This window comes from Neltuma alba, unplaced genomic scaffold, assembly GCF_004799145.2.
Source record: "Neltuma alba isolate B1F8T4 unplaced genomic scaffold, ASM479914v2 tig00011128_pilon, whole genome shotgun sequence".
Lineage (NCBI taxonomy): Eukaryota > Viridiplantae > Streptophyta > Magnoliopsida > Fabales > Fabaceae > Neltuma > Neltuma alba.
Genome location: NW_021635864.1, coordinates 85,329 through 100,414, shown reverse-complemented (window position 1 = coordinate 100,414; position 15,086 = coordinate 85,329). Strand labels below are relative to the sequence as shown.

At 36.4% G+C, this 15,086-nt stretch overlaps 1 protein-coding gene across 1 annotated transcript; it reads left to right on the top strand.

Moving 5' to 3' along the window:
- The first annotated feature begins 4,865 nt into the window (after window positions 1-4,865).
- Window positions 4,866-7,671, top strand: LOC114761698 (probable BOI-related E3 ubiquitin-protein ligase 2). Its single transcript, XM_028951125.1, has 4 exons — window positions 4,866-5,000; window positions 5,153-5,253; window positions 5,615-5,931; window positions 7,078-7,671. The coding sequence occupies exons 1-4, from the start codon at window positions 4,927-4,929 to the stop codon at window positions 7,603-7,605; spliced, it is 1,020 nt and encodes a 339-aa protein (XP_028806958.1). The 5' UTR covers window positions 4,866-4,926; the 3' UTR covers window positions 7,606-7,671.
- Window positions 7,672-15,086: the final 7,415 nt, after the last annotated feature.

Sequence of the window (15,086 nt, the reverse complement as noted above, 5' to 3'; positions counted from 1 at the left end):
GAATGAATGTTGTTGTGTTCATTTGTCTTTCATCGGGAATCCATTATTCTAGCTCACGTGCTTGACAACCAAGCAACGTACTAACACTGTCTCACAGATCCATGAAGATTCATTCCAATAATAGCCCTTGATGAAGTCTCGTAGCATTGATGTGTGAATACTGAATATATGCTCCGTCAGTTTCATATTATGAAACGTGAAACATTAACTAGGAGCAAAACGGGAAGTGAAAAATTCAATGCATTCTTGTATTGTGAAATATGAAAAACAGTACTCATATTACCGTGACGATCTTAATATGAAACTGAGAAAGTATATAATTCATGTGCGAAATTTGATGCTTGTGAGATGATAATCCTTTCGAAACGTGTTGCAAATTTCACATGACGTGGCCCTTTAAAATTTGAAATCACTAGGGAATTTTGAAGTGGTAGCTACCAAAGAGGGCAAATTAGTTCCGAACGAGGGCTATGAGAGGAACTCACGGGAGGGCGGATATTTTTTTTGCAATAGAGGAACTTATAATTTTACCGTTTGCCTATAAAATATTGCTCCGTCATAATAAAGATTACTCAAAAGCCAGATCACACTCCAGACTCCAGAGCTTGCGCCGAGTTTATCAGTTGTCGGCATGACTTGTTCTCCCGAAAATGGGTCGTTATAATGCCCTAATCTCGAACGATGGCGGTTTTTATTAAAAATTAAAAATTTCCCAAATTTAATAATAAATGCGTTAGTATGTCAACATTAAGTTGCCCGCCATATATTATCAATTTATTTATATTCCTCACCGGCGCCAGATGATCCGATATGATGTGAGTTCCATGTGTGGAGAAGAAGCAGTCTTAAAACAAAGGCAGAGGGTCACCATTTTACGGGCGGTGTTAGTTGACTATGTACTCCTCTAATCCTAAATATAAGACTCTTATACACACTAGTATAAGAGTCTTATATTTAGGACCGAAAGAGTATATGTATATAGAGAGAGAGATAGAAAGAGAGAGAAGTTAGCTGGAGAATAACATCCCAATAGTCCTCTGCTCTTATTTATAGATTAGAGAGAGAATATTTTTTTATTCATAAATCACTTTATTAAATTTTTAGTGTGAATATATTATTTTGCCTTTCATTTATTATGGTGTAAATAATTATTATTTTTAAAATTGTATATATTAAATATAGGTAAATTAGGAAAATTATTATATTTTAATGGAGAACTAATGCATTTTAAAGTTTTTCTTAATCTATATGAAATATAATAAAAATGCCTTATAAATAGGACAATGGTATACTCAAGGACCTGAAATTTATTGAAAACACAATCTTCATTGTATTTTGTTTTCCTCCATGGTTCTCAGTCCTTTATGATATTTTCAAAAATTCCTAGTCCCCTAATGCAGAGTATTCTGTTTTCCACCGCGGTATCTGGGCGTCATCATTCTGCCAGAGTTAGAATCCGAGAGAAGTGGAAAGGGAGCGGTAGGTGTGAAGGCAAAAGTGGAGCCAATGGCCATGGGAGGAACAAAAGTGCGGGTGATTATTAATTAATCAAGTATTCTTTATTCAACATGATTACGCAAGAATTATTATATGGTTGGCTTCTGCTTCAAGTCTGCAAGTTGATGCTTTTCAAAGGCTAAAATATCATCCAATGGCTCTTTACTTGATTTTCAGACTATGTTGATGTCTAACTAATGCGATTCTTCTACACGAAATTGATAGTTGCAGCCTCATGTACTGCTTGGTTTGACAAAAATGAGGTCCTTCGCAAGGACATTGTGGCCAATTTTTAATATTTCATTGATGCATATCCTTACCGGTCTGAACTCTGGAGAAAAATAGGTTTGATTGTTTGAACGGAAAGAAGACTTCTGCTATTATATTGTAGTAATTAACCAAAAAAAAAAAGGGATAATGAAATACGGAATCATATGAATCGTGTACTGAGTTTTTCACTTCTTTGAGATTGACTTTAACCCCGTTCCCCCAAAATTACCATCGGGATCATCTTTGTGCTCAACAGAAAGTATCAAGTAAACGTTTATAGGAAAGTAAGTGGGTGACGGGCATCGACATGATTTATCAGTAAAAACGAAGGCCAAGCCTCACCATGAGGGGCGGGCCACAAATAATGTAATGCCCAGCATCACCTGTTTGCGCAACCCAGATTTTTTCCCCCACAAACAACATTCTTTGTTTCTCCACTTCTGCTTCATAACTATTCTATTCTATTCTCCTTTGTTCAACCCTGTCACAACATTAAACACAAAAGGACAAAAAAAGAGAGGCAAACTTATTGGGTCTGTTTGGACGAGCGATTGAAAAAGTAGCTTATGGAGAAGTGAAGATTGGTAAAAGTTAAATTGGATAAGCTGAATTGTGTTTGGATTAGAGTTAAAAAAAGCTAGTTTACAAAAGTGAGATTGGAAAAAGGTTGTTTGGATTATGGTTAAGTAAAAGTAAGTTTGGTTGTAAAATGACCAAAATGGGTGTGAATTTAATAAATAATGAAACATGATTAAAAAAATAATTTCACATAATATAATGAAATTAAGATAATTTAATATGAAGAAATCAAATTAAATGAGTGAATTAAATTATAAAAATTTTAGAAAACTCAAAAAAAATATATTTGATATATAAAGTGAAAGACGAAAAAAAATGAATTGAGATAATATAATGAAAAAGTGAAATATATAAAGTCAATTAAAATTGAAAACTTTAGAGAAATCATAAGAAATAATTTACAAGACAACCCTTGAAACATGATAAAAATATGAATTGACATAACACAATGAATTTAAATTAATTTAATATGAGGAAATGAAATTGATTGAGTGAATTAAATTTGAAAACATCAGAGAAATGAAAAAAATAGTGCAAATATAAAGCGAAACATAATTTGAATGGATAAAACAGTTATGAACTCCAATTTGCAGTATTGTGACAAAGTGAAACGAAATATTACATAATTAATTAATTGATAAGCTATGGATAATTTGGTCTCTGATTGCATCACGAACGCGATTCATATGCGATGAAGACTGTAATGTAACATTTGAAGACGATGGTTAACTAGTTTCAGTCTCGTCATGTTCGCCAACTATATTACCATTTTCAACTTGTTCAAAAAATAAGTTGGAGCCTGAATGCCTCCTTATAAGGTTATGAATGGCCATTGTTGCACAAAATCCATACTTGAACAGATTACATGCAATCGAATTAACATTATCATGGTTGTTTCTTTAATTCTACAGAAGCTCGGATGAAGGAACCGAAAACCGTGAGTACCTAGCTTAACCAGACAAAACACAGCTCGGATGAATTTGCAACATTCACAGCAGCCCAACTCCACAACAATTCAATAGGTCGGCCATCACATGCAACAAGAGAAACGCAGACGAAAAGAGAAGAAGAAAAGAACAGAGATGCTCGACAATGTGTACCGAATCCGAAACTACGGAGGCTGAGGAAGGTAGATCGGGCTCTGTCTTGTACTCTTTGCGCGAGATATACACGGGACAACTCACCTCCAAGCTTAGATGTCGGCCACCACAGCTGTTGGAGGAGTCTTCAGATCTGACCTTCGAACACCTTTAGACGACCGACGAAGCACGCAGAGAAGCTTCGCCCACCGAACAGAACACAACGCTCAACTCACGACGGCCGATGGACGGAGAATGGCAGAGTCGCGACGGAGCTACAGCAACGGACTCTTGACTGCACGGCATGTCTTCTCTCCAGCGGCGAAGCTGTGACCTTACGAGTGAGGAGAGGCAAATGACGAATAAAAAATGAGGAAGGAATAAAAAATGATCATTTGACAGGAAATTAATTTTCTAACGGTCCAGCAGCACAGTGCAAAAGCTACCCCTTCCAGCTTATTAAAATGCACGATTGGGAGTTGTGTCCCTTAAACATCGCCTTTGGGGTTCGATTCCTAGAGGGATGGGAATGGAGCAAGCGTGCCTGGGAGGGTCGCCCCCATCTTGAGCCCGACAGTACCCGAGGGATTAGTCATTGGGTTCGTTTCGATGGATACCCTGGTGAAAACCAAAAAAAAAAAAAAATGCACGATTGGAGCTCAAATGGGATGGGCCAAAAGCTGTCCCAAACGCCCTCAATTAGCCAATTGGGCTTATCATCCACTCAAACCTCCTTTTGGGCCCGCAAAACGCCATTCCAAACAGGCTGATTATCTGCCTTATTCATATCTCTCTCCTCTAAATCAACAGGGTCAAATAACCAGCCATATCCCCTTCCTCTTTTTCACTTTATCTTCTTTCTTTCTTGTCAGTGTGAATGGAATTCCATATATATTTTCGCCCTTCATTCTTCAAACAAGACATAGCTGCGTTTGCGTACACTCTTCATTGAATTGTTAGATAATCAAAATTAATGGCACAAAAGACATATACGTGACAAGACTGCCTTCTATTTATTATAGTATTTAATGACATTTGATTGTGCTGCAAAAGGCGCAGGTGCACACTGCCTCACCGATGCACCTCATCTCACCTCCCCTCATTAATAGCCCAGTGCTGCTCATTACAGAACATATCTACTAACTTGATAGTGCAGGATTCTCGGTCTAATAACTATTTGTTTAAAGATATCATAACGATCTTTAAGTTAAAAGATTATGAGCAAAGATTTACTACGGATTGGCAATATCAAGTCCGTCTCTCCGTTTTGGTCAAAAACGAAAAGCCTGTCTCTCTGCAGCTCCACTTCCGTCCCTTTTGGTTGTGGGCCTATTGGATCAAATTCTTGGGGCGGTGTTCTCTCAAATTTGGGCTTTGGATTTTCTGTGCACATCTACAGAAATATCATGAAATGGGAGGGGCAACTAGAAATTTCAGAATTTCCTCCTTCGGCCACCTCACCATTTTATTTTGACAGAACCTTCCTTCTCTCAGGACAACCATGGCTTTCCCTCAGCACCACCTCCAACAACACTACCAAACCCAACCACTACAACCACAATCGAAATCATTCAGGCAAATACTGTCCACTATTATCTGAAAAATTCTTAATATCTCAAGGAATTCTCTTTCTTTCCGCCTTTCATTTTACCGACCTTTCTTTTTGTTAGCAATCTGTTAGCTCATTGTTTCTTTCCCTTTCTTGGTTCTTGTTGCGTTACTTGCAGAGGTTTACGGACAGTAGATGGTCAGATGTCGCAGCAAGTTGCCTTCTATAATCCACCTGATTTGCAAGATCAGACCCAGCATCCTCCGTATGTTCCTCCTTGTACGTAAAATCTTCATCTTTAGCTTCGGCCCTTTCCCTTTTTGTTCATATATTTTCTTTTTGTGTGCTTCGCTTGTTTATTGGGATATTTCAGTAGGATACGTTTCTTTGTTACTCTGGAAAAAATTTCAGCTTGTGAAAAATGAAAGAAATGAACTAAGCTAGGGTTTTGTCACCATTTGACCATCTTGAATCCAAAATCTTCTTTTTATAGCTGAATAGTCGAGTTTGAGTTTAAATTCTTTCTTAGCATTTTCTTGCCTTCTTAAGTTTAGTGCTGGTAGGCGTAGCTACTTTCCTTTACGTTATGTTGATATATAAAACTAACCCCTTGAATTGTTGGGTGCTGCCGCTTTTCTAGTTCATGTTGTTGGCTTTGCGCCGGGTCCATTTCCTCCTGCTGACGGTAGTGACGGTGGAGATGACTTGCAATGGAATTACGGGTTAGAGCCCGAGAGGAAAAGACTAAAAGAACAGGATTTTCTGGAGAACAATTCTCAGATATCTTCCATAGATTTCCTCCAAACTCGATCGGTCTCCACTGGGTTGGGTTTGTCACTTGACAATACCCGCGTGGCTTCCACTGGAGACTCCGCTTTACTATCACTCATCGGTGATGATATTGAGCGTGAATTGCAGCAGCAGGACGCAGAAATACAAAAATACCTTAGAGTGGAGGTTAGTGCTGCATTCTAGTTTAATTTACTTAGCTACTTGCTAAGGTTAGAACTCGGTATATTTCATTGAAACTGGATTTTTATTGTTGTATGAACACACCATGCCGTTTAAGCATGTTTAACATCGTTTATTGTTGGGTGATGATGTATGTCTGTTGTGACTTTTATTAAGCGATCTAACTCAGTAGAATAAAATTGGCATTTTGATTGTTTTCGGGGTTAGCTTTGATTCTGGTTGCAAGAACCCAAACTGCATCTGTGTGAACTTTATAAAACGGTCACCAATGTTCAAAGGAATACAGATTCGAAGGAGGGTTGGTGTAATAGAAATATAATGTTAACACAATTTTCTTTGTCATTACATGGGTTTTGGATTCCATATGGTCCGAGAAATTTCAGTCTTATCTATGATCTCAATTGTCCGTGCTATTCAGTCCAAGGGGGCTAAGGTGACACCTCATGGAATGGATGACAAATTTTAGATTAGATAGGATTGCAATCCCATGAGACTTTATGGACTCTGGACGAGCCTGCAATACCATGATAAGCATAGCAAAGAGATAGTTGTGAGCATCTCCATTCTTCGGTGACTTTTTTCTTTTCTTTCCTTTGCTTTTTTTTTTTTAAAAAAAATCAAAATATAGCTCCTTCCCCCTCTCCTCCCCATCTTTTGATTCTGAAATGTTGAGTGTGCTCTTACGATGGGTTGCTGTAAATTGAGTGGCATGCGTACCTAAGATTATAGTTTTCTTGATCAGCTGCTGGAGATCCATGTTCTTCCCTTATCTCTAAATGCCAGTGGGCTGGCAATGATGAAGTTAATTTACATTTTTTCTTGGAAGAACGAATGTGTGCTCTGGTATAAAACTTCATCTGAGTTTTACTTCTTCCGATTAAAGTGATGGGATCAAATAAAAGTCATACTCATATATGACTTCATGCTTCAAAAAGTCTAATCAGTTATCCTGATCATCCTTTCTTCTGCGCCATGAGATTGTTAACCAACCTTTCTCTCAACTACATTCTCCGAATACCTCCCTCTGCATTATACTTGTTATAACTTGGGCTGGCCACTGCTACAAGCTGTGCAATACTCGATTTATATATAATATCAAGATAGCATTTTCAACTATCTCCTTTATGATAGGGTGAACGATTGCGGCAAACGGTTTTGGAGAAGGTTCAAGCAAGTCAACTTCAGAGCATGTCAATTGTTGAAGACAGAGTCCTACAGAAACTTAATGAGAAAGAAGCGGAGGTTGAAAGCATCAATAAGAGGAACATGGAACTTGAAGAGCGAATGGAGCAGTTGACCGTTGAAGCAAGTGCTTGGCAAAAACGTGCCAGATACAATGAGAACATGATTGCTGCTCTCAAGTACAATCTTCAGCAGGTATATGCTCAAGGCAGAGATAGCAAAGAAGGATGTGGCGATAGCGAGGTAGATGATACTGCTTCATGCTGCAATGGCCGTTCCATTGATTTTCACCTGCTCTCCAAGGACAACAATGATATGAAAGAGATGATGACTTGTAAGGTATGCAGAGTCAACGAAGTTAGCATGCTTTTATTACCATGCAAACACCTCTGCCTTTGTAAAGATTGTGAAAGTAAGCTTAGTTTCTGCCCCTTGTGTCAATCCTCAAAATTTATTGGCATGGAGGTCTATATGTAACTGGACAGTGGATACTTAACACGTGGAATCTCTAATTTTATATTAAAGTTATGCATTTGTTTGTTACTGGAGTAGTATCTCCATATTATCTTGCAGACAGTTACTCAAGGAGTGAAGAACCATTGAACCGAACCAGAAGAATATACAAATAATTGAACCATAATTGTTACGAATGTATATAAGAAAATTTCCTCTCAACTTTTTAAGAAGCAACCAAGCATGGCCATCTTAAAGCTGAAAGTGTGTGGTTAACCGTAGCGACTTGCTTGGATATCAATTGCATGTCGTTTTCTTATTGCAGGAAATCAAAATTGTGTAGTAGTGATTTATTCGCATGTGACATCGTGTGATAGAGAGTTCTCTCTCGGCTAATATCTAACAAAGATAACATAACACATGGAAAATAATGGCAGCTGTTTCTTGGAAATCGGCAAAAGAGGCTTGTCATGTGGCGAATGAAGTGGGTAAGGCATCGAAATTTACATAGAAGTGCTTAGATCGTGACCGTAGAACTCACAAGGACTCACTGGGGGGACCGTTGACTGCAAATCCTATATTCCAAATTATCCCGATCGAGATTGCGGATAAGGCTCATTCGTTGAAGTGGGCTTTGTGATTTCGTCTCCGGTTTCGGAGATTGCAAGCCCATTCTCATGAACTCGAGAGGGCCTGTCAAGATCATTTCAGCCTGCGAATTCGAATCAAGTTCCATATTTGTAGTATGTGTACTATTTAATATAGCGTGAGCGTGACGCTTGCATTGCGTTTGCATATTCTGTGTTCAAGCGATGCGCTGGACAAAATTAAGGGTCCAGAGCCAAAAAAATGCAGTTTGAAACTAAGCCTCCTTTTTCATGTTCACAACTTTTACTCAAATCACATCGCTCAAGTGATAAACAGTATACCTATTGGTCTGAGTTGAAACGAAAATACGGAAAATAAATGTAAATAATTATTCATGGACATGACATGTTATGGGCGGGGAAAGGACGAAGGATGGATGGGAATGGCTTTAGTGTGAGAGAAGAGGGAGAAGATTGATCAACTTTTTTCTAATCATGCTATAGAAAGTGATGACAAAGAGGAAAGTGAATGTGCTTCGCGCATTATTTTAAGCACCTCTCTCTCGCTCTCAATCCCTCTTATTTTTATTATTATAATTATTTCCACCACCTCCTCCACTTTCCCCTCCTTCCACCGCTAACTCCAGTCGATCTAAAGACCTGTCACACTCGTGTCTCTTTGCCCCTTTCTCTCTCTCTCTCTCTAGTCTCTCTCTCCTCACTTGCCTTTTCTTCTTTATCTCCGTGGAAAGCAAATCATCAACCCCGGAAATTCAATAGATAATCAAGTGTAATGCACATAACAAAAGATTGTTCCTAAATTTAATCGGAGAAGAGACAAGAGGGAGCTAGAGTGTTTTATTCAGTTCAAATATTTCAATCATGCAACCTCATCCTTATTCCCCATAAAGCTGAATTTTGCCTTTTCTTTTTATTTCCTTCTTCTTTAGTGGGGCCTGTGGCCAGCCTTCTCTTAGGCCAGCTTCCTTCCACTTTGCACAAGTATGCCATTCTTTTAACACAGATATTATATAAGGCCCTGTGAATTTTCTGTTGCGAGTCCGATTTCTCTGCTCTTTTGCAGTTAAAGTTATTCCTTCTTTAACTCGAACCTTGCAGCAAGCTATGCCCACATCTTCTGCTTTTGATGGATATTGCGTTCTGATGCAAAAAGCTTCTCCCTGCACGTAAATGGATCATTTGTTCTTTTGCCATATTGCTATAACCTCAAGGTTTTCATGTTAAATTTTGATGATAATAAATCATTCTTTAAAAATGTAATCGTTGATTAAATTGCTCAGTACAAAGCACGTAGTTGATATTAGTGCTCTTCTTAACTAAACTGAAAACGTTCTTTTCTTTGGACTGGTGAACCATAATCAAGTAGAAAATTATCATCCAGCATTCAAATCATTTGGTCTATCCTTTGATTATAATCACTTACAATAATTATTATAATCGAAGGGGAAAATATGCAAGTAGTAATTGCTACTGTGTTCATGAGTAACCAATAAAATAAAAAGATGATATCTTGGGCAAAAAAATAAAAATAAAAAGAGATATCAAAACATTTCAAGACACATTCTAAGAGCCAAAATATAGCCGACCATGAAGCAGATGAGGCTGCCCTTGACATACTACTTCTAGTCTTTATTATAAAAACTAATCTGATATTTAATTTGATCTTAAATATAATATCTCAATTTATTTTATATTTTATATTTATCTATTTTTAAGTGGTTTTTATAGTAATTGCACGTGTTAAATGTTTTATCAAATAGTAGGTTTAACTAATATATAATTAGAAAAGATATTTTAGAGGAAAAAAATACCTATTTATTGCAAATAACTAACTTAATTTATTTTTTTAATCTATTTGAATTAGTCAACTAGCTCTTATATTAAGAACTGGGTGTAGTAGCTTATGGAGCAATAATGAAAACAAAATCAAGACATGAGCAACAACATTGTAACGGAGCAATAACTTTATGAGGCTGGCAGTTAAATGCATGAAGATAATAAGCGAAATTTTGTTCTTTAAGAAATTCAATTATAATCAAGGGGAAATGACAATTGCAGCATATGTGAAGGTATTAATGAATGAAATTAATGAATATATATCTCTAATTATTGAAATACCATGTATGGAAGTATCATGGTCTTTAGTTGTAATTAAAAACAAATAACTTGACAAAACCAAATGTGAAAAATAATCAATGGAAGGTTACTCATGAATTTAAGGAATGTCACCTGTGAGTCAATGAGATATTATTTATAAATGGATCAATATTCTCACGAATTTATGCATCGTCGCTAATAAATTTAAAAACAATCACTTGTGTGAAGCAATAGAAAGTCATTTGTGAATTTATAAGAAGTCAGCTCTAAATGAATAGATAGTTTCGTAAAAGTCACTTGTAAATCTATGAAAAGTTAGTTAGTTAGTTATGAATTGATATATAATCTCTTTTAAATATATGCATCATCATTTATAAACTGAAGGACAATCCAATTGATTTTTCATAAATTCACAAGTAATTGTCATTGTTCGGTCATAATTGACTTTATATTGATTCACAAGTGACATTTCTTAAATTTACAAATAATATGAACTTTATTTCAAGTCATGAGTGATCTTTCATTATTTATATTGGCTCTTTTCTATATTTGGTGATAAGGCCAATTTTTGAGAAGTCATTTATTTTTAATTGTAAATGGAGGCCATGATCCTTCCATGACATGTCAATAACCTGAAGTCTCGATTGGCATTAATGTCTTCACAAGGTCTTCCTTACAATCAATACTAATGTGAACTTTTGACATTGTTGAATTATTGGGACTTTGCTGTACGTCTAACTAAGATAATAAAATTACTTAAAACAAAGTCTTTGTGTTTTTAATATCTACAAAAATTTACAAGTTATTGCTTGTGAAAAACTGAAAATTATGAATCCGTCCACTCCTCGTATTTAAATTATCAGCCCTAATTCCCTTGGTAAAAACTTCATATTTTTTAGTCCTACCCCCCCAGTTGAATAAATACATGGTGCATAGTAGGCTGGATTGAGAGTTAGCTTGTCAGAAAGACAAAGAAAGAAATGGAAATGAAGAAAAAGAAACAATCTAGTTAAAAAATTCTCTCTCTTTTTTTGTAATTTTAATACCTTCAAATACCGCAAATTTACCACAATACAAAATTTTTTCGTCCCTTCCATTATCCTCCATAATAATAAAAAATGTTATTTTTTCCTTCCTCTTCATTATCCTCCATAAAGTCATGGATTTTTTTTAATCCTGTCTTTTTGCGTGTGAAGAACAAGGAGTAACCACAGGAATGGTAACGGGAAACAGATGCACTTCTTACTGTCTGATACCATATTAATTAGCTTCGACAATATTATTGGCATAAAACTTGCTAGACCTTGTGAGTTGTGAAGCAGTTTTGACAACCACGGACATAGATAAGGTTATCTTGTTTTGTCGTCTTCGTTAATTGCTAATTCGAAAGCTGAAATACGAAAAGTATAATGTTCATCTCTTATTTTTGTCTCCACCATGAACTTAAACGTACGGACGCCCTCCCTGTCTTTCCTGCTTGTACGCATCTGGTTGTCTTCGACATTTATATCCACAAACAAGATTTGGTGCGTATCTATGCTGTTGTGTTTGGTAGGACTTAAAAAAATTAACAGCTTCACCATTATATTGTCCTGTAAATTTTAATAAAGCCAGCGTTAAAGGGTGCTGGTTCCACTTTTGGCAACAAGATATGCTCCCTGTTGTACATTACTGCATTCTGTGTATATCTTTCTCTTCCGAATGGAACAACAACTTCATATATAATTAACAACTCTAGAAGATTGCTAATTAGATAATGAGTTTTAAGCCTTTAGAGTTCTGGAAGTGGTTGAAGAGAAAAATAGAACATAATGTGGGAGTAGAAATAGGAAGTGAATTCATCTCGTACACATTCTCTTTTCGAACTATACACGAATCCCCCCAGCTCCTCCCAACAATAAAAACTCTAGAGGATCCTTGAACTTACCCACAACTCTAAAACCTCTCATAATTAATTTTAGGCTTTTAATCCTCCTCCATATCCTCAAATTAAACGTTAAGTAGTTTAGAATCGCTTCAAACTATATGTCACGTTGTTTGTGGAATTTTCTTAATGACCAAGAAAAAGGAAAGAACATAGGCTGAGAACATTTAACAACAAGAATATTGATGTTGTTGTTGTTATATTATTATTATCATCATCATTTAGTTTTCGTTTTATATCTAACATTCATCTGTACCAAGTGTAGTTTACTTCTGTTAGCCAAGAGAGGAGAAAACGTAGTTTACTTTGCCACTAAAAACAGTCCTTGCTATGATTATTAGTGTCTTGATCCATTTATGATTAAAGTCATATTCCTTGTGTCATTTCAAGAGGCGGACTTCAAACTTCAAAAAACGGATGAAAGTTTTTTAACTTGTAAAGAATCACGGGGGGGATCTAGTCAAATTATTCGGAGAATTACACTAGTTTTCAGTGCTGTTCATCACCGTCTGATAATTAATTAATTAAAGATGGATCGCCGCATGCACTGTGTGTCTATATATATATATATATATATATATATCACTTCATCACCAGCGGCGCGGGAGAGAACTTTACGACTGTGATAATATCATATTTGATGAAACCGTCAATTCCGTTCTCGGGCATACCGAGCTAGTGATTGTATCACCATCACCATCAGATCAGACCAGGTCGCAAAAAGAACTTTATATGCCACATCATTGACTCGGTCGGCCAAAAGGGTTACTGTTTAGTGGTTAATCAGGTGGCAATCTTGCAGTTATATTTGTATCATTATATTACGAAATTACACACACCGATGTATACATGGGTTATTTTTTATTCAAAATCAAAAAAGAATAATTAATGATTGCAGGACACGGGACAGTCCGGATCTATCAAACAAGGCAAATGATTTTCCGATCACAGCATCATGATAAATCTGGATTCCGAAGGGCTATTCATGGTATCCGTCGATTTTATTTTCTTTCTTTACCAGAAATCGATGAGAGGATAATGAGATAGTGAGGCTGTTTGCTCACGATTTTGATGGCTCGCACTCATGCATTATTGGCTGGCATCACAGAGGAAAAAGTGCCACTTTAAGCAACTTTACAAAGCAATATAATGGACGAGAGAGAGGTGGGTCTTCTTTAAACTATTACTGTTCGCTATATGTATGAAATGATGAGGGAGGGACCCAGAAAGTAGGTTGATCATCTAGTGGATTCTCTTGGACGACTGAAGATGAATTAGAAGCAGCCTTCAACTATGCAACATTGTGGAATGTGGATGTGGAACATATATCGTATTAGCTAGTCACCTTTATTGTTGGTTTTTCTTTAACGTTCTCAAGCCACATGATATAAAAGAAGAGGAACAAGAGAAAAAGAATGTGACGTGCATGTGATCCAACAGCCTTTATGTTCCCCTTTAGCTCTCACCTACTCATCTTCTACTTCTCTTCTCTTCTGCTTCTTCTAAACGAAATTTACCACCACCACTTCTCTGTGTCGTCTTTCTTGACATTTCGGTGAGTAATGCTTTTTTGATTAATCATGTTTAGGTCAAGCAGGGATCTTCATTACTTAATTGTACTGAAAACATTTTTTGGGTCCCACTATTAGACATGCGAGGTCGGCCATATAACAGGTATATGTGCATGCATGCATGCCATCGAGCTAATTCGTCGACATCCATCAAAAGCATGCTTTTAATTAGTGGAGTTAGTTCTTAGGCCCCACATCAAATCAAATGAATTATATATATCAAATCGACCACTTTGCTTTGCTTTTCTTTTGATCAGAAAAAGACTGACTGTTTTGGTGCTAGAGTTTCATGGTAGAATACGTGAATATACTGCTCCTTCCGTTCTTATTCTTTAACGGGAGGCCTGGTATCTCATGTCATGTGTAAATAGAAAGATCTCCTTTTTTTTTTCACGTAGAAGTCCTAGCTATGAACGTCGACTTTAGGAAAGAGAGAAAGGGAAAAAAAACATTAAAGGGAAAGGAAAAGAGAGAAGCAAGAAGAAAAAAGGGGGATGGGTTACGTTGAAACTCGAAAGATTGAGGAAAGACCTCCCTTGTTGTTCTCTCCTTTTGATGCAACTCTAAAGGATGTAAAAATCAGTTTTTTCTTATTGATAAGAAGCAATATAATAGGTCATGAAAGCCTAATATTTCGATTTGAGATAATACTATCCTTTGTGTGGAAGTTGCTTTTGAACGTCTTTTTACGGGGCACGGAATGAACTTTTGCATGGAAGTATATATTCTATCTACGTATTTTCTATTCCTCCGCCTTAATTTAGTGTCCCACTATCCATCCGACCAACATCTCTTGCGTGCAAGTTTGTAACATGTGGAAAGATTATTTAAGAGGTGTTTGGATGGAAACCAAACTATGGTTTCAGAAGTGATTTTACGGTATACGAAGTAAATATGTGAGAGTTTATCTTGATTTAGGAAAAAGTGTTTTTCAAAAACACTTCTCATGCTATCCAAATACCTCCTTAATTCGTTTAGATATTTGCTGCACTACAACGTAACATGAGGGGTTCATTTTCAGAAATCATGAACGCGTTTTTAACAGTTTATTATGTGAGTTAAAAAAAAAGTCTAAGACATATTATCTGTAAGATAAATGATACAAATAAATACTAAACCGTTGGTTTTTTCTTGGGCCCTTTCAAAATGAAAATTAAACCTGTTGGAATTACTGTAGATCAGCTCAGCATATATGTTGTCTAAAATATTTCCAACTGGCTGGTTAGTCCATTTGAATGGACGAGATATAGATCAATGCAAATATTTGAAATGTTCTCAGAATTGATTTGATGGAATGGAACGGAC